Source organism: Aquarana catesbeiana, linkage group LG03 (assembly GCF_042186555.1).
Source record: "Aquarana catesbeiana isolate 2022-GZ linkage group LG03, ASM4218655v1, whole genome shotgun sequence".
NCBI lineage: Eukaryota > Metazoa > Chordata > Amphibia > Anura > Ranidae > Aquarana > Aquarana catesbeiana.
The window spans coordinates 585809810-585835003 of NC_133326.1; the positions used below are offsets into that span (position 1 = coordinate 585809810).

At 42.1% G+C, this 25194-nt stretch overlaps 1 protein-coding gene across 1 annotated transcript in view; it reads right to left on the reverse strand.

Moving 5' to 3' along the window:
- Positions 1-25194, reverse strand: part of ANTXR1 (ANTXR cell adhesion molecule 1) — a 284719-nt gene that overhangs the window by 141957 nt on the left and 117568 nt on the right. Inside the window, exons 11-14 of the mRNA XM_073622022.1 lie at positions 22988-23057; positions 18431-18509; positions 8974-9069; positions 5110-5151 (exon numbers count right to left, since the gene is read on the reverse strand). Coding sequence (XP_073478123.1) covers positions 5110-5151; positions 8974-9069; positions 18431-18509; positions 22988-23057 — 287 coding nt within the window. The remainder of the gene's footprint in view (positions 1-5109; positions 5152-8973; positions 9070-18430; positions 18510-22987; positions 23058-25194) is intronic.

Consider the following 25194-nt stretch of genomic DNA (forward strand, 5'->3'; position numbering starts at 1 on the left):
ACAAAAATGTAAATGGGCCCTAAATGTTAGGGAAGAGGCTAGGACTCTAGTGATTGTAAAGGTTTTTTATCTCAATGCATTCTATGCTTTAAGAGAAAAAGCCTTCTGTGTGCAGCAGCCCCCCTAACACTTACCTGAGGTCCCTCTCTGTCCAGCGATGTCCATGAGTGTCTTAGTCATCTTAGTCATTGGCTGCTGCTGCTGTCCATCAAAGTCTGCTAGCCAATCAGGTTGGAGAGGGGGCGGGGCTGGGTCGGGACTCCATGTCTGAATAGACACAGGGCACTGTGACTTGGCTCGGGTGCCCCCATAGAAAGCTGCTTGCTGTGGTGGCACTGAACAGGAGGGAGGGGCCAGGAGCACAGAAGGGGGACCCGAGAAGAGGAGGATCCGGGCTGCTCTGTGCAAATCCACTGCAACAGAGCAGGTAAGTATAACGTTTGTTATTTATATAGGAAAACAACCAGGCTTTACAATCACTTTAAGGTATAGATTTTATTAGGGGCCTGTTAAGTATTAGGCTTAGCTTTCACACTGGAGGCCTGGCTGTACACATTTTATGCACCAGAAACCAACTGTGCCCAAATTCAGTGTATTGTTATGCTATGATATTCACACTCAAGTGCAGATCTTTGGTGCATCCTTGATAACAGAGTCACATTTTTAAAGCAAACAGATGAAAACGTAAAATATACCAGTTTTGTTGATTATCTAATAATAAAACCAATCTCATTTACTTGCCCCCACCCATGCAAAAAAAATGTAAAAAACGTAAAAGAATCAAAGATAAGACATCACAATGTTAAACCTCTACTAACTCATTAAGTCCCATGTGGGTTTTTAATATGAGCAAGGAACTCTGCAAATCATGAAGCGTGGTTACACATATAGCAATCAGCAATTATTCATAGCTCCATGCCTTTGTTCTGAGTTCTTGTAAACTTAGAAAAGCTGAACACTGATTTGCTGCTATAGAATACTGCACACAACTGTTATTTTCATCTTATCCTGTGCTATCTTGAGGTTTTCTTTAAGATTATCAAATTATCAAACAATACATAAGCATGCTCCATGCACCTGGAAGCATTGCGTCCACCTTATGTGCCACCATCATTGCAGCAAGTTGCAAACAATATATCACTGTAGATCCTATTCCAACACTGCATTCCTTCAGGAATTGTATCCTTCAGAAAAGTTAAATACATGCTGTTCTGACCTGTATTTACAGATATGCCACAACACCCATAGAAGGCAGCAGCCGCTGATTCAGCTGCAGAAATACAGGCCAAACTGTGAGGTTGATTCACTAAAACTGGAGGGTGCAAAATTTGGTGCAGCTGTGCATGTAGCCAATCAGCTTCTAACTTCAACTTTTACTTAGGCGTTGACAAAAAAACAAACAAACTGGAAGCTAATTGGTTTTTATGCAGAGCTGCACCAGATTTTGCACTCTCCAGTTTTAGTAAAGCAACCCCTTTCCCATATTGAATTAGTATCCAGAATAATAACATATAAAATGAGAAAGTTATGCACTTGGGGGCTAAGAATATGCATGCATCATACATACTAGGGGGAGAACGACTGGGGGAATCCATAGTGCAGAAGAATGTGGGGGGTTTGGTAGATCATAAGCTCGCTCAATAATAGCATGCAATGCCAAGTTGTGATTTCCAAAGCAAATCCTTTTTTGTATTAACCTCACTGGTGGTATGATTATTTCAGATTTTAAGTGCTGAAAGTGGTACAATTATTTAGCAAAATGGAAAAATGGCGTTTTATATTGCAGGCCTGTAATTCTTAGGAATAACACACTTAAATCTGTCCAAACAAGAGTCTAATAGTCATCCCGGGTATGATAAAGTTTGAAACACAAAATCATAAATTATAATATAATAAATAACTATAAATAATAGAATTGTCGCTGTCGTTACTTTCAGTGTTTGATGACGAATTTCCCCACAAATCACTATCGCTCAATTCTGCAAGTGATTCTAATTTATGATCAATGTTTTCTTGCTGGTCTAAAACCACTTTTGACGTAAAGGGACACTTTTTGGTTGCTATGGACAATCTCCAGTTTCCAGGCAGAAAGAACAGTATTTATAATATTAAAGTGCATGCAGGGCACTGGACAAACCACTAGGGACAAATGTGTAATTATTTTATACAGTACTGTAATCTGTAAGATTACAGTATACTGTATGTATTGTGTATTTTTAATTTTTTGAATTTGGGGCCAAACTCCGTCCCCGCGCGTCGCAACGCTTGCAGGGAACGGAGCTCAGCACTCGGCACTGTGAATCGAATGAGATCACAGCTCGCAGACACAGTGGGGAGACATCACAGGATCCAGGGGACAAGGTAAGTTACTTTGCCTGGATACTGCAATGCGATCCTGAGTCTGGCTCGGGGTTACCACTTTTGGTACTGAAATTCCACCCCGAGCCAGACTCGAATACCGTCAGGGAGGTTAAGAGCGGTATGGACTCCAGAGAACGAGACATCATTTTTCCCCTGTACAAATCATTAGTAAGACCTCATCTGAAATATGCAGTTCAGTTTTGGGCACCAGTTCTCAAAAAGGATATCGGGGCACTGGAGAAAGTGCAGAGAAGGGCAACCAAACCAATAAGAGGCATGGAGGAGCTCCACTATGAGAAAAGATCAGAGGGACCAATTTTATTCTCCTTAGAAGAGGAGATTAAGGGAGGATATGATCAATATGTATAAATACATAAGTGGTCCATATAGTGAACTTGGTGTTGAGTTATTCACTTTAAGGTCATTACGTCTAGAGGAAAAAAGATTTCATCTCCAAATACGGAAAGGTTTCTTCACAGTAAGAGGTGTGAAAATGTGGAATAGATTCCTTCCAGAGGTGGTTCTGGCCAGCTCAGTAGATTGCTTTAAAAAAGGCCTGGATTCTTTCCTAAATGTACATAATATAACTGGGTACTAACATTTATAGGTAAAGTTGATTTGGGGAAAATCAGATTGCCTCTCAGGGGATCAGGAAGGATTTTTTCGCCCTGCTATATCAAATTGGAGCATGCTTTGCTGGGTTTTTTCACCTTCCTCTGGGTCAACTGTGGGTGAAGGATTGTGTATATGGGATTGTATTTTTTGTTGAACGAGACAGACTTTTGTCTTTTGTAACTATGCAACTATGTGGGAGCCCTAACACTGATCATTATGTAAGGTTCGATAAAACCGGCAGGGAGCAGCAAATGAACTGAAAAACAGTCCAGGGCTACAATACAATAAATACCCAACTGTATTTACAGCTGTTGCAGCTCTGACTGGACCACTGATCTGGGTCAAGGGGCTCTGAGTTGGTTCCGGTCCCTCCTTTGCTGCCTCATTCACAGAAACATTGCCTGGGCTCTACCCTGCCTTTAGTCATGTGATCTGTGATACCATATGATGAAGTGCACGGAAAGCAGAAGGATTCTTACTGCTCAGGCCTAGGCAACTTGCCTGCCCAGCGTTACAGGATCTTCTGACTGCAACACCCCATCCTGCATGGTACTGGTAAGGACGTACCATGCAGGTACTGCTTCAAATTCTGAGTCAAAGTTTGTCGAGTTGGGTAGTGCCAACAGTACCATACACAGCTTGAATTTAGGCCTATTCTTGTGTAGCTGGCACCTACTTTTAGGTAGGTGACCTTTCCTGGTAGTTTACAATGTCAGGTAAATTTAGACAGGTTTGTGCTATTACAGCAGGCCTATTCTTGTTCATTTCTCATTTGAGTGGCAGGTAGTTTGTATGCTAGTCTCGGCCAATCATTGATTTGCTTGGTAATGCCCGGGACTCTCATATAAAAGTGGGGTCACATGGTAGAGAGAGAGTCCTAGCCGAGCGTGGAGAAGCCAGTCTGGTTCCCGGAGGGGAGAGGTTCCCCCTCCGGGGAGCCAACGGAGCTCCCCCCCCCTTGCGAGAAGGGTGGGGAACCGGTCTCCATGGAGGAAGAGACGACATCTTACAGCATGTAGTCGCTGGTGTCGTTGGCCGCCCCTGCGGGGAGGGGAGTGGGCCATAAAGGAGAAAAAGGAACTGAGAATCATTGCGGGAGAAGTAGCAATAAAGTGGAAGGAAACTGGGCGATCGATCGTTTATGCGTGGCACATGGACTATTGATCACGTGAGTGAAAGCCTAAGGGAAGGGTACTGCTGGAGGCTGAGGGATGTTGGTACGCAAGTCAGTGAGACAGGTGGTGATGGCTGGTGACTTTGGGTTCAGCAATGCCCCGGGATTCCAATCAGTCGGGCGGGAGAAGTTATTCAGAGTGACTCTTTCTCGGCTCAACTCGGAAGTACCATGCAGATGGGAAGTAGTGGTAAAAAGGTAGCGGTGAAGCTGCAAGCACACATATAGAGATACGGACTGTTCTTGAAAAGTCATGCAGATGAAGAAGTTATTCAGAGTGACTCTTTATCAATTATTCTCTATCAAATCTACTTCCATCTTCCCTGATTGAAGAAATCACACAAAGTGATTTCCTAATTATCCGCAAATTATTCTAGTTTTCTCGTAAGACAGTGAAAAGATGATAATGTAACAAAAGAGCATCTCAAAAGAAGTCCTTCTCCCATCCCAGTTCATGTTGATTAATAAAGCAAGAGAAAAAGTATTAAGGACTGTGTGTTATGAATCTATGGGCTGCGAGGGTTGAGTGGTAAACGTGAATCACGGATATAACAATTATTTAGCCGCTCCTTTGGGGGTAAGCGCTTCACTTGTGAGTCCGCCAACATTTTAGATGTGTAAATCTGGCCATACACTGCTCAAGTTTTGGCAGACTCACAAAAATAGGCTAAAATTCAATTTGTGTGTGGCCCTGTTGGCATTGGAGTCTATCAATGCAAATTTTATACTGGAACATGTCCCTATTTAGCGATTTTAAAATGAGAGTTAACCATATCACTGCATGAGATATTTAGATACAATTGCAATTTCAAAAGGTATTTTCTGTTTAGATTAAGCTATCAGGAAACCTCTCCTGCGTTGAAATCTCTTGCTCTAGCGTTGCTCAGGGATACAATTCATTACATGAATGCCATGATGATGAACCCATCAATAAAAGGATTATAATAAAGATGTCCTACCTCACTGTCCTCTTCTGGTGGTGGGGGAGGCGCTTTTATTATCTGAAAAGCAACAAATATAGAAAACTAAACAAAAAAAATTACGTTTATTTTGTATACATTACATTTCTTAAGTCACTATAGTTATTTAAATGTAAAACGTTTGAGTGTTCCTGGAAAGTCACTCAAAAAGTTAACTCATTTAAAAAGTATGTATTTTGTATTTCAGTGAAACAACAGACAAATTGTATCCATAAAATGTATGATATTTGAGGCATGTAACATACATCTGTGGCACACCCCTGCATACACACTAGAACACGTATACATTTCACTCCGGCGCTGGTACCCATTGCTCACAACCTCTCCGGTCAGCCAATCAGGATATTCCCCAGTGACCTGGCTGGATTACCTCACCAAGCTCAGTTCTGGAATCCAACATCTGGCTGGCTCTCTGAATCTCTCTCTAGCTTTCCAGGAACTTTTATTACATCAGAACAGCCTGGAGCTGGAGTAATTAAATATTGTTCTGAACCAAAAACACAGTTAATGAGCTATAACCAATTCTTAAAGGGCCACTTTTCAGTAATGCAGTTTACTTTTGTGTAGTTATATGCTTTAAATCAGGAGTCTCACCAGAGTTTTTAAACTTTTATTTAATGACCCATGGGAGTAAGTGCACGTAGCCCTTGGCCTTGCACAGATCTGTCCTGCCATTGCTAAGCAGCGTGGTTGGACAGTCTACCCACCATTTTCCCACAATGCTGCTAGCGAGGAGACAGATATGTAAGTGACAACACTGGTCTCTGGCAGCAGGAGGCGCTGCAGCGCTAAATGTTCATTCATAATAAGCAGTCAGCTTCAAGAGGGCTGAGGCTCCGTGTGCTGGCTTTCCCTACAGGAAAGCCCATAACTTGGGCTTCAGTCTAGGGTGAAGCTACAGCCAATAAACCTTTTAATCTGCATCTCGACCAACAATCATATGGGACCAAGTTCTTTATACACTTTGTCACCTGAGGCATTATATTACATTTGGCAAGAGTTCCTCTTTAAAATCCTTCAGTAAAATACTAATGCAGTCCAGGGAGCAGTAACACTATGCTGATAGTAAACCTGGGTCTATTCACCAATATAAACGGAGAAGATGAAGCACACAGAACCTTTTTTCAGTGCATACCACCCGCACGCCATCTGCAACGCTGCGGTGTGAACCAGACACACCAGAGACAGGGCAGTTTACACTTGAGGTGGGGCTATGGTGGGATTGTGCTGGAAAAGCAGCCCAATGCAGTCCCACTACACCAGATGTGAATAGACCATAAAAGTTACAAGGGATGAAATTTAGAACCATAGAAGAGTATACAGTGAACTGCATTTTTACAGGCTCAGATATAGATCCATCCACAATATAATGATACTAACGATGCCTGCTTAATCCCTATGATTGGTGGTGTAAAGTCTGAATAGACCTAATTCTGAGCCTGTGAAAATGCAGTCTAGCTGTGCAATGTAAATGTCGCTCAGCAGGATGGAAGAAGAATCCACTGAGTTTAATAATAAAACGTGAATGTTTGGTAGAAATCTAACTTTAAACTGTGTGTCCCCTTAACATTTCATATTTCTGAAATGTGTCTGTGTTACCATGTACTTGTATTAAAAAGTATGCTGTTCCCTTTCATTGCTTCCTTTGTGTGAAATCCCTGGTGATCCAACCAGTTGCTCTGCTTTCCTATTTCAAACTGAATATGGCAGAACATAGAAGCACATCCTTCTCAGCGTAAAGTGAGCCTGTAATCCAGTGATCAGACTTGTGCTGATATACCCCCCTGCTTAGCTCTTCACTGGGAAGATCAGTAAGCTGCTGTTTCTCTGCCTCCTGCTGACATGTCCCTCTGCACAGCTTGTCACAGTGTATTCCTGTCTCTACAATTTACACTGACTTGTGTCTGTGCTCATTCAGACTGCTGCTGCCATGCCACCCCCTATCATCACATCTTCGCTCCACCTCTCTAAGTCTCTTATGGAGCTGAAAACAGAAGTCATGTGATCACTTTTGAAAATATTAACCACTTCAATACATGGCATTTTCACCCCCTTCCTGCCCAGGCCAATTTTCAATTTTCAGCGCTGTAACATTTTGAATGACAATTACATGGTCATGCAACACTGTACCCAGATTAAATTTGTATCATTTTTTCCCCACAGCTTTCTTTTGTTGGTATTTGATCACCTCTTTGTTTTTTATTTTTTGCGCTATAAACAAAAGAAGAGCTTTTTTCTATAATAAATAGCCCAAATTTAAAAAAAAAAAAATTTTTTTCCTCACTTTAGGCCGATATGTATTCTTCTACATTTTAGGTAAAAAAAATCGCAATAAGCGTATATTGATTGGTTTTGCGCAAAAGTTATAGCGCCTACAAAATAAGGGATAGATGTATGGCATTTTTATTATTATTTTTACTAGTAATGGCGACGATCTGCGATTTTTATCGTGACTGCGACATTGCGGTAGACAAATCAGACACTTTTGACACTATTTTGTGACTATTGACCTTTATACAGCGATCAGTGCTATAAATATGCACTGATTACTGTATAAATGTCACTGGCAGGTAAGGCGTTAACACTAGGGGGCGATCAAGGGGTTAAATGTGTTACTTAGGGAGTGATTCTAACTGTGGGGGGATGGGACTGACTAGGAGAGGAGACCGATCGGTGTTCCTATATACTAGGAACACACGGTCTGTCTCCTCTCCCCTGTTTACACACACACATCCACGTTCCTGCTCTCTAACGAGCATTCGCACGCACACCGGCTCCTCTGTGATGCGGCGCGTGCCCCAATCCCACCAGGAAGCCCGGGAGATCCCATTTGCGGACGTCATATGACAATGGGCAGGCAGAGAAGTGTTTAAGAATTTGTGTTTTTTACTGTATATACACAACAATTTTGTGTTGCATTTCTATTTTAATCTGAGTTGGCTGTTTTACAAGGTGAGGGTTCACATACACTTTAAGACCATTGCCTAGTGCATCTGTGCCCAGGCATTAAAGTATTTACATATTCTTAACAAGTTGTAAAAAAAAAACAGTCACTGCTCTCTGCTCAGATTGGACCTGAGAACTGAGCGATCAGTCATCTTTGATCGCTCAGTTCTTGGTGCAGAGCTGGCAGGGGACAGCTGCAGCACTGGATCGATGCTGCAACCATATAGGTGAGTATGACTTTTTTTTTTTCCAGATCCCATACTTCCCTTTTATTATGTATAATCTGGGCATAGATTTACTTACCAGTTGTCACCAGAAGAGGAAGTGAAGGAAAATCTTCCAATTGGGACACCTTTTCTGGTGACAACTGTTCAAAATGGGATTTCCCTCAGTTTGGAGGGATTTCTTCTCACTTTTTTTTGTCTCTGTGGTAGAAGCTGAAGAGAAAATTCACTAACAGAACACAAACAGTACACAAAAAAAAAAAAACCTGGTAGGGGGTTTAATCCTTCCCTGCTCTGTCCAAACAATGTTGGCTGTAGATACATGTTCATTTACACATATAAGTCAATTCTGAAGGAACCATTTGAGAATAGAGAACAATTAGATGTTCTAAGCCAGAAACGGCTTCAGAAGGCAGCTTTGCCATTGTAATGTATACACACTCAGCTCTTTTATTAGTAATACAAGTTTATATTAATGGTATAGTTTACTGCCTGTGTATACAGACTGAGTGCTTCCCAGGTCAGGACTGCAATCCACAAACAGAAGATGCTGTTTATATACACAATAAGAGCAGCAATATTCAAAAGTTTGGATGAGGTTAAACACATTCCACAAGCCCGGGGTCACGCCAGGTTCCAGAAACGCAGAGCGAGGATGACATGTGAGACTTACCACGGTACAGCACAGGGGCCAGAACCACCACATCAGAGCCAGGACCAGCAGGAGAAACAGGATCAGCAGAACGATCGCCAATATCGTCCCATCAGACTGGGAACAAGAAACACAATGATGAGATATATAACAGGCCTATTTAAAAAAGACGTCAGCTCTAAAAAAAAAATCATTGTTTTACATTAATGAGCTGTGAAAAATGATCAAATAACATTGTTCCTACTTTTCCTGCAAGTGGAGAACATCCAATATGCCAATCCAGGGCTACAGACAACATGCAAAGCTTATACTCCCTGCCGATTAGCATTTTGATACACAATACAGGGACACCATCGTTTATAGGCAAAATACTCACTTTTTTATGCCCCTCTTCATACTACTATCAATATAGAAACAAGTTACAGGCCTCAGTACTATTAATCCATAGCTCCCAACTGTCCCTGATTTCGAGGGATTGTCCCTGATTTGGAGCAATGTCCCTCTGTCCCTCATTCCTCCTCATTTGTCCCTGATTTTGGTCTGCTCTATATAGATCTATATAAAATGCACTTTTTATCTATCAAAAAGTGTTTTTCAGCGCTAAACCTTTCATCTGATTTCTAAATTGCTGCATTTGTAAATTTCAAAAGCCAATATAAAGGAAAAGTGGTAAAAAAAAAGCACTTATGGGTTTAACCAATCTTGCTTTTTTGTACAATTCTCCTGTAAGGGGGTGTTTCCTACGCCTGAATGAAGTGTCCCTCATTCCCATCACAAAAAGTTGGGAGGTATGTTAATAGTATACGCTCAAAGCAAACGATGGCCAACCTGTGCAAAAGGGGCACACAATGAGATTTTATAAAGTACATTTTTAAAGCGTATGTGAATGTGCACCAAATGATTCAGTGCACCATAAATTAATACTGTATAATGTAGCATACATGCTTTGCTTGTGAGTTGGTGTGTTGGACCTTTGCAGAGAGACCACTGTTTCACACAAAGAGCAAAGGTCCTTCTCTGCAGCATGCTAGAAAGCCAAATGATTTTGTGTGTCCTTGTTATACAGATTAGCCATCGTTTCCTCTCCTGACAGGAAGTGAGGGGAAATCCCTCCAGTAGGGATGTGGACAGCAATACAAATCACAACCCTTTTTTGCACTCTAACCAATTCTAAATAAAACATTTTGGCCAGCGCTGGGCTTTAATAACCCTGCAAGTCCTAAACTTGTTTAGACAAAAATTCCATAACTGGGTAAATAATCCCATCCTTCATAAATCAGCACTGAACATTGTTTTTATGCCTGTTTACAGAAATTCAGACCTCATTACTTTCAGCAGCATTAACCTTCTAATTCCACTATACAGTACACCCTATAATTATATTGTCAGCCTTTAATTTAAAAAGAACATAGAAAATGTATTTATTATCACTCCTAGGAGCTGTGAAGAATAATATCATCCAAACCCTGTTGGTGTCACCAGTGTTTGTTGTGAAATTAACATGTTCATTCAGATAGAATAAGGCTTGGAGCTAGATGGGCAGCATTAGACATGTGCATTCGTTTTCGTCCGAATGCATTTTCGTCCGAATTTCAGGTATTTTCGTTATCGTTTTAACAAAGGATAACGAAAGTGCAGAATCCGAAAAACGAAAGATCCGACATAAACAAATGCTTTATTTTCGTTTTCATTGCTACAACAGTTCGATATATATATATATATATATATATATATATATATATATATATATATATATATATATATTTGAGATTCGACATGATGATGACAATAACAATCTGTGTCCATCAAACCTGTGGTCGAATGTGCCTAACCTTAACTCTATTAGTCCAAGATTATTATACATAGAGAGAAAAGATTTGACGTAGGGGAGAAAAGATAAATAAAAATAATGATGATGATGAATGTTATTGGCTGATTGTAACCAAAGAGGAGGAGCGATAAAATAGCTAGAACTAAGTACACACATACTTGGGCTTATGGTGTCTGTTGAAAGTTCTAAGAAGATTCGACGGAGCAGGTAAACTATACGGCGTCGTACAGTTTAGCTGCTCCGTCGAATCTTCTTAGAACATTTGACAGACACCATAAGCCTTCAATGACAGATTCGACCTTTATTTGGATTTTCGGACGAATGCAATTTTTAACGAAAAACGAAATAAATAAAAACGAATTTCGGGAGTAACTACACAAATTTATTTTTCGGACGAAAACGAAATTCCGAAACGAAATATTTCAGTGTGCACATGTCTAGGCAGCATAGGCAGAAGGCCTGAAAGGACTGGGTTTGCAGGACGGGCTGAAATTAACACAGGGTCAAAAATGAGCTTTTGTTTAAAAGTTATATGATTTTACCTGATTGGAGGAAGAAAGGGTAAGGCAGAGTGAAGCAAGGGTAAGGCAGGGTCATTTTTGGTGGTGCCTTGGTGGGGTCATTTTGGGTGGTGCCTTCCTCAAGGTCAGTTGGAGCTGGTGCAGCGAAGAACAACCTTCTCCTGCCCTCATTCCCCTAAAAAATGTTTGCCCATGGTTTTTCCGTGTTTTCTTTTCCTTCTATTTTCACTCAGAATGTTGAATAAGGGGTGGTGAGGACTTTGTGGCAATGCTGTGCATTTTTGGGGATTGTCTGCTTATACCTGGGATGAGTTGTGGCCGTTGGCAGAGGTCTCAGGGCACTGTTAAGTTTGACGTCAAATTTCGATTTAGTTTTAGTCATAGTCCTATTTTAGCCATCTGTATTGTTTTAGTCGTATTTTAGTCAACGAAAAAAATCTTCAATACGTTTTAGTCTACTAAAATCTAATAGGTTTGTTTAAATTTTAATGCTATATTATTTAAGCATTTCTCCAGAACTTCCAAACTCATTATACACTCCTGGAGTAAAACTCTAATAACATGTTATTATTTATGGTATTAAGGTTTGAACATGCACTACAGACACAGATTTAGCTGTTGTGATATATATAACGTCTTTATAAATAAAACCAAGTTTCATAAACAAACAAAACAGAAGTGCAACTTTAAAATATAAAAAACAAAAAACAAAAACAAAACAAACTGTAAGCTCTATTGGGTGTAATGCCATTGCACATATTACCTAAATATATTATCAACATTAAATATCAAGTAAAAAAAAAAATAGAAAAGCCTTTTTTTCAGCAGCTTAGTAGATGTTCCCTACTTATTCTTATGTGGTAGTGCAGTGTTAATTTTGATGTCAAATTTTGATTTAGTTTTAGTCAGTCTTTTGACTCAAATGCTGTTTTGGTTTTAGTCATAGTTTAGTCTTTTGACTAAAATGCCATTTTGGTTTTAATTGTATTTTAGTCGGCTGAATTATTTTAGTTTTGATCTTATTTTAGTTGACTAAAATAGTGTTAATTTAGTCTAGACAAATATTTTGAGGGCAGTGATGGTTAAAAATTTTTAGAGAATGATGGGTTGGGCCCCTCTCAGGTATAGGTACCTTCCCTACTTAAGTTAAGGCAGTCACGTATTAAGGCCCCTTTCACACGGGTGGACTTCGCAAAGCACATCTGCCTGCTGAGCGGGATATCTCTCTGCTGATCTCCGCTGAGCAGGATGACAGGTCCATGTCTGCTCCGCTATGCAGAGCGGACACAGACACAGCCCACTGTTCTCAATGGGAGGGTCAGATGGAAATGGACCGCCTGACCGTTTCCATCCGACTGTCACCCCCCATCCTGTTTTTGCCAGACAGGCTAGAATCAGATGCTGGCGGATGTCAGTGAACATCTGCCGCTCCATAGAGAACAATGGCTGGTTCCGATCAGGTCTTCCTGAAAAACTGGCAGACGGACCTGTTCGGATCGCCCATGTGAATCCAGCCTAATGCCCTGTACACACAGTCGGACATTGATCGGACATTCCGACAACAAAATCCTAGGATTTTTTCCGACGGATGTTGGCTCAAACTTGTCTTGCATACACACGGTCATACAAAGTTGTCAGAAAATCCGATCATTCTGAACGCGGTGACGTAAAACACGTACGTCGGGACTATAAATGGGGCAGTGGCCAATAGCTTTCATCTCTTTATTTATTCTGAGCATGCATGGCACTTTGTCCGTCGGATTTGTGTACACACGATCGGAATTTCCGACAACTGCCCCGATTATAGTCCTGACGTACGTGTTTCACGTCACCGCGTTCAGAACGATCGGATTTTCCGATAACTTTGTGTGACCGTGTGTATGCAAGACAAGTTTGAGCCAACATCCGTCGGAAAAAATCCTAGGATTTTGTTGTCGGAATGTCCGAAAAAAGTCCGACCGTGTGTACGCCCTATAAAAGAATTGGTAAGCTGCAATATAATACATGTTTGTTTTTCAGTACCCTATAATATGAGGTCAAACCAAAAGACTTTCAAATTGTATGCAATCAGGCAGGCCCTTGCACTACATAGTTAAAGTTAAATCTAAAGGAATTTGAACAACAAATATTGTATAATGTGTAGCCAGCTTAGTTTGAAGTGTCCTGTCCCCGTGTGTTTGCTCTCTAAAAAGCAACTAACCATGGGATGTTCTTCAGATGTGCTGGAAGCGTTCCAACTCTTTCTTAGTATTGTTACCTCTGTCTCATTATAATGAGTTTTCTAACAGTGTTTCAAAATCCAAAAGAATTCCCACATTATGCCTATTTATTGCAGCATCAGGGTTTTTAAATGGTCAGGGTTTTTTTAAATGGAAAGAATTAAAAACCACAAAAAAAAAACTGATTTAGGAAATGTAAACTGTAGGAGCCGGCAAGATTGTCTTTTATTGCTCAGTCCAGAGACACAGCTGTTTTTAACTGCTGCAGTAAGCGTGTGTTCTGCATTTAGCTATATGGACATAGTAAGAGAATGTAGTGATAATTCCATATCAATCTACCAAGTTTAAGATTATTATTATTATTAATAATATTATTAAGGTACTTATATAGCACCTTCAATTTACGCAGCGCTTTACACATACATTGTACATTCAAATTGGTCCCTACCTTCAAGGAACTTACAATTTAAGGTCCCTAACTCACATTCATATACTATGGCCAATTTAGACAGAAGCCAATATAAGAGCTCCCTCTGGCTTAGAGGAGGCTGCGGGCTATCAAAAACTATTATTTTAGGCTACTTTTAGATGTGCGGCAGTTTCTACTAGCCTCTGAAAAGCAACCCCCATTGACTGCTTTTCAGAGAGCAGTAGAGAAATGGTTGCCAGGAATGCTTGCTTTTTTTCCCGGCTATTTTTTTTTTTTTTTTTTTTTTGTGAACAGTGATTTTCAATGCCATTTCCGTGCCGCACCTACGAGCCAAGCGTTTAGGTCACAGTTGCAGCGCAATACTGTTGACTTCACATTCCCATATAAGGCTATGGGAACACAAAACCTACAAGTCAAATGCGGGTCTGCCAGATGTTAACTGCAGATCAACTGCACCTGTCAATGAATTCTGAATGAACTGAGAAGCATCTCAAACATACACTATATTACCAAAAGTATTGAGACGCCTGCCTTTACACGCACATGAACTTCAATGGCATCCAGGTCTTAGTCCGTAGGGTTCAATATTGAGTTTGCCCACCCTTTGCAGCTGTAACAACTATAACTCTTCTGGGAAGGCTGTCCACAAGGTTTAGGAGTGTGTCTATGGGGATGTTTGACCATTCTTCCAGAAGAGCATTTGTGAGGTCAGGCACTGATGTTGGACGAGAAGGCCTGGATCGCAGTCTCCGCTCTAATTCATCTCGAAGGTGTTGTATCAGGTTTAGGTCAGGACTCTGCAGGCTAGTCAAGTTCCTCTATCCCAAACTCGCTCATCCATGTCTTTATGGACCTTGTTTGTGTACTGGTGAACAGTCATGTTGGAACAAGAAGGGGCCATACCCAAACTGTTCCTACAAATTTGGGAGCATGATATTGTCCAAAATGTCTTGGTATGGTGACGCCTTAATTGTTCCCTTCACCAGAACTAAGGGGCCAAGTCCAACCCATGAAAACTAACCCCACACCATAATCCCTCCTCCACCACATGATTTGGACCAGTGCACAAAGCAAGGTCCATAAAGACATGGATGAGCAAGTTTGGGGTGGAGGAACTTGACTGGCCTGCACAGAGTCCTGACCTCAACCCGATAGAACACCTTTGGCACGAATTAGAGCGGAGACTGCGAGCCAGGCCTTTTCATCCACATCAGTGCCTGACCTCACAAATGCGCTTCTGAAAGAATAGTCAAACATTCCCATAGACACACTCCTGAACCTTGTGGACAACCTTCCCAGAAAAGTTGAAGCTGTTATAGCTGCAAAGGGTGGGCCAACTTAATATTGAACTCTGTGGACTAAGACTGGGATGCCATTAAAGTTCATGTGCGTGTAAAGGCAGGTGTCCCAATACTTTTGGTAATATAGGGATGTCAAAGTGATGTCATCAACACAAACCCAAAGTCCATTGACACCTTATTAATATGGAATCATTTCAGCCCTGAAGCTGGAAATGAGCTGGAAGTGTCAGTTTTTGCATTTTGGTGCATGATGCTGTCCTTATATTATCTGTTTCACATGTATACTGGAGGCTCCATAACAACATTTAGGACTCCAATAAACACTGCTCACTGCATTACACCCCTAGGGTAAGGGCCACCTCCACCTTTCACCCACGGATGGAGAAGGAGAAGAATCCATGTGGATCCCAGGACCCAGTCGTACTTTATATCCTCTATTTCAGTCTTAAAGCTGCAATTTTTACACCCAGTGTTCATGAGGCCTAAACCCACGATGCAACCAAAGGGTTAAGCTTAACTCTTCCAGAATTCTCTAAATATTTATTGGCAGTAGCTTTGAAAATGAAGTTTGCAGTCACAGCTAAGTTGCAGCAGCTGAAGCTCAGTTTCTTGCTTCCAGATGTGCCACAAAATAAAAACAAAAGTAAAAAGCCACCCTCAGTGGTAAGCAGTGTAGATGGCTCTTTCATGCCATATGATGATGGCTGGAGTGCCGTTATGCATGTTAGGCTAAGTTCACTAGAGGACACTTTATGAAAAACAATCCATCGCAGACCGCTTTTCAGAGGCTGGCTAAGCAGCATCTTCCAGATGGTCAGGAGGCAATCCTGCTGCCTCCTAAATACCTGTTTTTTTTTCTGTCAAATTGTGATTTTGAATGAAACCAATGCACCACAACTGTGATCCAAGCCTTGTGACCCAAGCCTTTGGCTTGTGATTGCGGCGTGGACCCACTGACTTCAAAGTGTATGCTTGACAAATGGTACTGCTTGTCAACTCAGCAAGCTGTGTTAAACATTACCGCAGTATGTGTACAGTCCCCTCTGGCTGTATGCTATGCTTTAGGTGGGCAGTTGGGTGCTAATAAACCACAGCTCAACCTTATGTTTTTACTGCCACCTGAGGGCCATAGATCTTGAGGACTGTAGTAAGGCCTGGTCAAGCGTAGCCAAATGTTCCTTTAATACTGTCACCTTGGAGGCAGCCTACAAAGTCCTCCTAATACTGGGTTCCAACCCGTAATGCTCATTCGAACCTGTCATATAGTAATAGAAGTTTATTTGGGGCTGTGGCCAGCGACAAGATCTACATCTGGTGGTCCTGCCACCAATTGGTGGGGTTCTGGTCAAATGTCTTTGGCATCTTGACGACACTCTTTCATGTGCCTTTTCGCAGGGACGCCAGACATGCGCTTCTCCACTGCCCAATCCCAGGCCTCTTTTCATATAAGCAGAAATTCGCCACATATCTTTTTATAGCTGCCAAACACACTATAGCCAGAGCCTAGAAGAAACCCTCAGTCTGGTTTGCAGAGGTGAAGAGCATTCTGACAACCATAATGATTCATGAGAAGATGACCAGTATCCTTCATGACTTCCACTCCAAATTTCTCAAAGTGTGGGCCCCATGGTGGTCATATGCTCTTCTGAACCTGCACACTACTAGCATGGGTTCTCCTGGCCACCATAGTGTGTTATCTACCTTGCAGGAACCTCTTTCCTCTTCCTAGTCCTGCTTTGCTCCTTCTCTCCTCCTCCTCTCTCTACTTTGTCAGTGCTCCTCCTTCTTATGCTTCCCTCCCTTTTTTTCCTCTCCCCTCCCCCCCCACCCACACTCAGATTGCAATCCTCCTACCTCCAGTAGATGGGGTTCCCCCATTCCCTCTCCTAGTACTGAGCCCTGGGTCCCCGAGCCCAGACATTCATTGCTACCTCCGTCACCATTATTTGGTCCTTAGACTTGTGCATTTTAAAACTTATGGAAATATTCACTTTATTACTTTACTGTCTATGTCCCCTGCACTGGAATTATTTGTTTGGCAGGTATACTCTGTCATGTTTTTTCTATTTTTTCAATTAAAGAGGCATTCCTGCTGACTTTTACTATTAGGGCACTTACCTGTCCAGGCATCCAGCGGTGCCTTCATTCCAGCCGATTCATGAATCGGCTCTTAGGTGCTGGGGCGCCATCTTGGCTAAGGGAAACCAGCAGTGAAGCCTTGCAGCTTCACAGCTGGTTTCCTACTGCGCATGCGTGAGTTACGCTATGCTTTGTGAATTGGCCAGCTGCAAGGAGGGGTGGGCTCACTTCACCTCGGCGAACTCAGCCAGAAGTAGGAGCGGTACCTGTCAAAACCAGGTACCCGCTCCCCCCTCCAAAAAAAGGTGCCAAATGTGGCAGCAGAGGGTCGGAGGGGGGACTGGCAGACAAGCAGAGCTTCCCCTTTTGGGTGGAGCTCCGCTATTAGAACATAGTGCCAGAAAGAGGCCTTATTTACAAGGACTTCAAAATAAATATACTTGGTCATAACACATCAAACAGCTTTTCTAATTATTCCATACTTAAACTAGTATCAAGTCGAAAAACAAACATTATATTGCAGTTTACCATTTCTTAGATGTGACGGCTGCATTCATTTTTTTAGGCTTTCTTTCTTCTATTTTCATCTGGTGATCCAGCCAGTAAGTTGTTTTTCAAAAGAACAAGCTCACCAGCAGAATGTATCAGTTACACAGATGAGACAAATCATTTACTACTGACAGGGGTGCTTAAAATGATCAGCTTTTATTTATGAAAAACCTTTATCCAAAAGGGAAAAAAAAACAGTTTGCTGTAATGGAATATACAGTGTAGCTGGAGTTTGGCTCAATTTTTTTTTTTAGTGGTTTCAAATCTGTTAGTACATCTATCACTCCCCTCTCTCACACTGCCAATGCTGCTGTCCAAAGGTGTCCCCTGTTCTCCTTCATCCAGAGAGGAGGCACTCTAATACAGGAGGTGTGTTAGTGGCCAGATCACCAGGAGAAAACAGAGGTGAGAAAGACAAAGATAAGAAAAGGAATGCAGCCACCACATCTAATGATTGGTAAGCTGCTATATATTACATTTTTGGTTTTGGGTTTATTACCGCCTTAATTTTGTTCAGTAGCATACAAGGATTTGGGTTCATGACTTACACAGTGTGTACTGGTGATGATGACAGAGCTTGAAATAAAACTTAAACCATCGTTCATGCTGACTTGAAGAGCTGCAAACCTGTGAGAACACAACACAGAGGAAGAAAGTTGTCACATTAAAATATCTGACATGTAACAAGGGGGGTTATTACAAAGGATAGCAAAGAAAGAAGAGTAATGCCCCGTACACACGATCGGACTTTCTGACAACAAATGTTGGATGTGAGCTTGTTGTCGGAAAGTCCGACCGTGTGTATGCTTCATAGAACATTTGCTGTCGGACTTTCCGCCAACAAATGTTTAAGAGGAGGTTCTCAAATTTTCCGACAACAAAACTTGTTGTCTGGAATTCTGATTGTGTGTACACAAGTCCGACACACAAAAGTCCACACATGCTCAGAAACAAGCAGAAGAACCGCACTGGCTATTGAACTTCATTTTTTTCGGCTCGTCGTATGTCTTGTAGGTCACCGTGTTCTTGACGTTCAGAATTTCCGACAACATTTGTGTGACGGTGTGTATGCAAGACAAGTTTGAGCCAACATCCTTCTGAAAAAAATCCACGGTTTTGTTGTCGGAAAGTCTGATCGTGTGTACAGGGCATTAGACTTCACATGTGCGGCTAGGAAGGTGGTTGAACTCTGGTTTTACCCCCCCCATCCCCCCCATCCGCCACATCAGCCCCCCTGTACCAAGACATACAGCCACTCAGGGCTGCACACATGCCTCGGCCATGCCTGCAGGTAGGGCAGAAAATGACAAAGCATGTTGCATTCGATAGGCATTACCGTCATTGAACGTGATCAATGCAAGTCTATGGAGTCACACCATAACTGGGTGCAATGCATGTGATTGCAACGTGTTGGTGCAGCATTTACAGGGTTAACTCAGGCGGTGAGTAGGCAACATGTTCTCTCTTTACCACCTGCGAAATGGCTTCTGAAAAGCATTCCACTGTGGATCACTTTTCAGATGGGTGGCAAGGGCTGTGTGAAGTCCTAATAAGATTACAGATGTAATTTTCTAGTGCGGATTGGAAGTCATGATGCTAACATTTGACTGGTACAATTGGGGCAATCAATATAGGTATCCTTGCATTCCACATCACAGGTTGTTCAGGTTGGGACCCTAACCCCAGATTGGCGTGTGCTATCTGACATCTTCTGGAATGGAATCTTTAGCTAGAGATTTTATGTATTAATGATCAAAATTATTCACAGGCTGCAAAAAAACTATTATCTTTAGCATTAACTTCATCCACCAATTGAGCCTAATCCATGGCCCAAGGTCCACATGCAGTCCTTCAGCATTTACATTTACTTTATTTTAATGTGTGGCCCCTGGGGTCCCTGCAGACAGTGACTTGTTTTGATGCTTCCTCTGGCCAGTAAAGAAAAAATATTCTTTAGGTAGAGCATCCATCCCCAACCAGGGTTTTGTGGAACCCTAGGATTCCTCCTGAGGTTGGTAGGGGCTCCTAGAGCAATAAGCAGTGGCACATTAACCTCTCCAACACTGACCATTAATGCTTGTTCCACCAATGTAACGGGTCACTTCTACACTCACCATTTATGTAACAACCCAAAGCATACAAACAGATTTCAGTTAAAGTGGAGTTCCACCCATAAAAATAATTTTATGGGTGGAAAATTTAGGTGGAAAATTTAGGTTATGTAAGGGGTCACTACACTGACCATGAACGTAGGGGGTCAGTTCTAAACTGACCATTAATGTAAAGGGTCACTTCTACACTGATCACGAATGTAAGGGGTTACTTCTACACTGACCATCAATGTAAGGGGTCACTTCTACACTGACCATCAATGTAAGGAGTCACTTCTACACTGACCATCAATGTAAGGGGTCACTTCTACACTGACCATCAATGTAAGGGGTCACTTCTACACTGACCATCAATGTAAGGAGTCACTTCTACACTGACCATCAATGTAAGGGGTCACTTCTACACTGACCATCAATGTAAGGGGTCACTTCTACACTGACCATCAATGTAAGGGGTCACTTCTACACTGACCATCAATGTAAGGGGTCACTTCTACACTGACCATCAATGTAAGGGGTCACTTCCATACTGACCATCAATGTGAGGGGTCACTTCCATACTGACCATCAATGTAGGGGTCACTTCTACACTGACCATTAATGTAAGGGTTTGCTTCTTCACTGACCACCAATGTAAAGTTTCACTTCTACACTCACCATCACTGTAGGGGTGACTTCTTCACTGACCATAAATGTAAGGGGTCACTTTTACACTGACCATCAATGTAAGGGGTCACTTTTACACTGACCATCAATGTAAGGGGTCCCTTTTACACTGACCATCAATGTAAGGGGTCATTTCTACACTGACCATCAATGAAGGTTCACTTCTATACTGACCATCAATGTAAGGGGTCATTTCTACACTGACCATCAATGAAGGTTCACTTCTACACTGACCATCAATGTAAGGGGTCATTTCTACACTGACCACCAATGTAAAGGTTCACTTCTACACTGGCCACTAATGTTAGGGGACACCACAAATTATACTGTTTCTATTATGTAATTTATAATCATTTCATTTTAAAATTATTACTAAAAAAATTGTGCTGTACACGGCTGGGATGAGTGTTAAAAATGATCTGCCCTGGGTGTAAAAAACTTTAGATATAATGCATTCATTAGTCTTTTATTAAAAACATTCTACAGCTTATCATGCTAATCTACCATGAGTTGTAGGTAAAATCATTTTTTAGCAGGGGTCTCTGAAAATTATTTTAAAGGTGCCCCCAGGGTAAAAAGTTTGAGAAAGACAGGATTTTCAGTCATTTCTAGTAGTTAATGCTTTATGTTTGTAAAGAAGCTGTAACAACCGTGGTCTCCAGCAGTCTTATGTAACATGTTCCTACGTCATGACTCTCTTGAAACATGCTTCCTCCAGTCTCCAAAAAATCCTATAGGACATTCATAATTTCTGGCATGTTTGGAGACTGACAGCTTTCTGTAGCATCACATTCACTGAATATTAGATGCATTCCTTTGGTGATGTCAGGGGTAGCACTTGAGGCCCCCTATATCACGTAAGATGAAAAACAACAGCTCTAAGTGTACAATATACAGTAAATGATATCTTATTATTAATGGCGGTACAAAGCACAACAATGGTGTACAAAGATCCACAACTCAAAGCATACAAACAGATTTCAGTTAAAGTGGAGTTCCACCCATAAAAATAATTTTACATAACTGTGCAACAAATAACATAACAAATGACATTTGGAGAAATTTTTTTTTTTTGCTTACTTATGTTTTAATCCCTGTTACTATGTGGTCCCTTCTAATCTTCCCATTCCTCACCGCGGCACCTGATGTCAGTCACTTCCCTCGGCTCCTCTGCTCACTATTGCTCCTGGGAGATGTGTGTCATCATTTCCCAGGAGTCAGTGGGCAGTGCTGAGGGCTTCGTTGCACTTCCGACGCCGCAGCCCGTTGTGATGGCAACGTGAGAAGTTTACAGCGCTGCGAGCCTGTCATACCACGCGTACGCGAGAACGGGCGGGGCATGCTGGTCACTCAGCTGCACCATATCCTGGAACATTATGCTTATGGGCTTTACATGCCCACAAGCAATATGGAAACTGCCAGGATAGGATAATATAAGTTACTTTTTTATTTTAAATCGGAGTGGCAAAAGTTTCAAAACACGTGAGTGGTATATGTCTATGTTCTGATCCTAAGATATGCATAAAAAAAAAAAAATTCTAACATGTCGTTGGAACTCCGCTTTAATTGATCTCAGATCAGCTAAGTTTGATTTACAGTATGTTTATTTCACTACTTTGATTACAACCGTTACACTTTATTTGCTTTACTAAAAAAGCCTTGATGGTTCTTGTAGTAAAACTTTAATGTGAGAAATAGGATGGCTGCCATTTATGGACTTCTTGTGAATACGTTAGTTGTCTGGTTGTTATGCAGATCCTCTAGCTTCAATATTTTCTGAGTCACTGACCTGGAACAAGTATGTCGATCAGGAAAGTCAGAAGGCATTATATGTATACCTATTCTTCATTTAATTACTCAAGCCAGGGTGTGGTACGATGCTTGATGGCCTAGCCAGGAGTGCATGTGACCTTTTTAAGTCAACTATTGGCTTTCTGATGGAAGTGATTTTTCTGGCTCCAAAGCCAACTGATCACTTCCACAACAACACCTTTTTGAGTCACTGACCTGGAACAAGAATGGCGATCAGGAATCAGAAGGAGGTATATGTATACTTATTCTTCATTAATCACTCAAGGTATTTAAACCAGAGGGCCAGCACAAAAGCCAAGCAACTAGTATGTGGAGAATGGAAATACAGCAAACATTTCCAATATTTCTCCCAGGAGAGATTACCTTTAGTGGCATAACTGTATAACCAGTTTCCCAATCAGGCAGTGTTATCTCTCCAAGGCTTTCTAAGAAACCTATTTTCCAAAAATGCTATTTTGTGAATGATTGTCATGGATCAGCAATTTAAGATATGCATTCCTGAATGAATTGACTTACATGCCAGCTTCTTCCAGAACTGGGGCTGGACAAAGTAGATACGTGTCCTCCACAACCAGTGGCTTCTCATCTACAACATGAAAAGAGATGGAGGATACAGCTTTCATTAGTAACAGTGATTATGAAAACATCAGTAATATTAATAAACTGTTATTTTACTTCTTTTCTTTATCATCATTGTCAGCTTTCCATTCAGTAGTTAGCAGGCCAAGCAGCCCAGAATGTTCTTTGGTTACAGACACAAGTATTTACTAGAGCAGGCATCACTAAATGGCAAACCACAGTCCGGACAGTCTAAGTGGTGAGTCTTGTCTGGACCGTGGCGTCACCACTCCGCAGTCTGAGAGTGGAATCCTCTCCTCCCGCCACTGCAGCTGTTAAAAATCACAGCATTGTAGAGGGTGGGAGGATTGGCAGGGTGGACTCCCCTTCTGAATGTACTCACCTGCCGCCGCTAAATTCCCTGCAAGGTGGAGGGCGGGAGGCATGGAAGGTCTGCAGGGGGAGCGGCAACTGCCCAACCTTTCATATTAACAAGCTTTTTTAATAAGAAGAGTTGGGCAGCTGTTGTCCTCAGTGCAGGCCTTTCATGCCTCTTGCCCTCTTCCCTGCAGTGAGTTCAGCAGCAGGCGAGTACATTCAGAAAAGGAGTCCACATTATGGGGGGGGCTGTGATGTCAGAGGGAGGAGCTGAGATATTAGGGGCTGTGAGAGGGGGCTGTGAGGGGGGAGATGTGATGTGAAATGAGGGAGCTGTAATACTGTGGGGTTGTGATGAGAGGGAGAAGCTGTGATATGGAGGGCTGTGATGTGATATGGCGGGGGTGCTGTAATGCGAGTAGGGGAGCTGTGATGTGAGAGTGGGAGCTGTGATGAGATATGAGGGGGTTGTCAAGTGAGAAGAGGGAGTTGTGATGTGGGGGCTGTGATGTGATATCGGAGAGGCTGTGATGTGAGAAGGGGGAGCTGTAATATGGGAGGGGGGGGGGCTGTGATGTGAGAGAGGGAGCTGTGAGATGGGTGGACTGTAATATGAGGGGCTGTGATGTGAGAGGGGGAGCTGTGGTATAGAAGGCTGTGATGTGAGAAGGGGAAGCTGTAATATGGGGGGGGGGCTGTGATGTGAGAGAGGGAGCTGTGAGATGGGTGGACTGTAATATGTGGGGCTGTGATGTGAGAGGGGGAGCTATCATATGGGGAGGTTTTAAGCTATGATATGGGGCTGGGATGTCAGAGGAGGGAACTGTGATATGAGGGTCTGTGCTGTGAGGAGTTGGGCTTTGATTAAAAAGAGGCTGTGATGTAGAGGGGGGGGGGGAGCTGTGATGTGGGGGGTTATGATTGCAAGGGGGACTGTAATGAAAGGAGGAACTGTGATTGCAGGGGGGCTGTGATCTAAGCAGAGCTGTAATGTTGGGGGGCTCTGATGTGAAACGGGGTTGTGATGTAAGAGGGGCTGTGATGGGAAAGGGGGGACTGAGGACACTAATGTAAGGGGGGCTTTGATGTGAAAGACCTGAAGTCATAGAAGAAAACAGGGGATTCAGATCTCAAAAAAAAAAAAAATGTTATGAACTGGACCTCCATGAGTTTTAATTCTGTACCCCTTTACTAGAGGAACCCCAGACAGTACCAGGCCACCAGGAGATATAATCTGTCCAGCAGTTGCTGGCTGTGCCCCAGGCCACATACCAGTACCTGGAAGTACCTGAAAAAGTTCTCAAGGAACCTCCTAAGGAAATGGCTAAACCAATTCACAACGAATTGTATACTCTCCTTTAGGATTACCAGCAACTGTTTTGTGGAAAGACCTACCTAACTGGAGATATGTAAATCAAATGAATTGTTTAGGTAACGCTTCATTGATTTATTTAGCTCATGCTGCGGGCTGAATGAAAGAATTCTAACATGTTCTTCTACCCACACAAACAGCGTGAATGGATCAACTCCATCTGTCAGTATACCCGAAAAGTGCCTGCAGCTGATTTGATGAAGGTGCTGATCAGCCAACAATTATCAGTCTTGCTCCTTTGATAAAATTTGATTGAGTAATTTTTGTTGAGGTGACAAAACCTCCCGCTTTTATCAGCACCTCTAAATAGGCTGAAATTCTAAGAGTGTAAGAGCTCGTGTACAGACTAGGTTGACTGCCGGCCGCAATTTTGCCGCGTTTTGCGGATGGCAGTCATGGACACACAGGCTTTTAT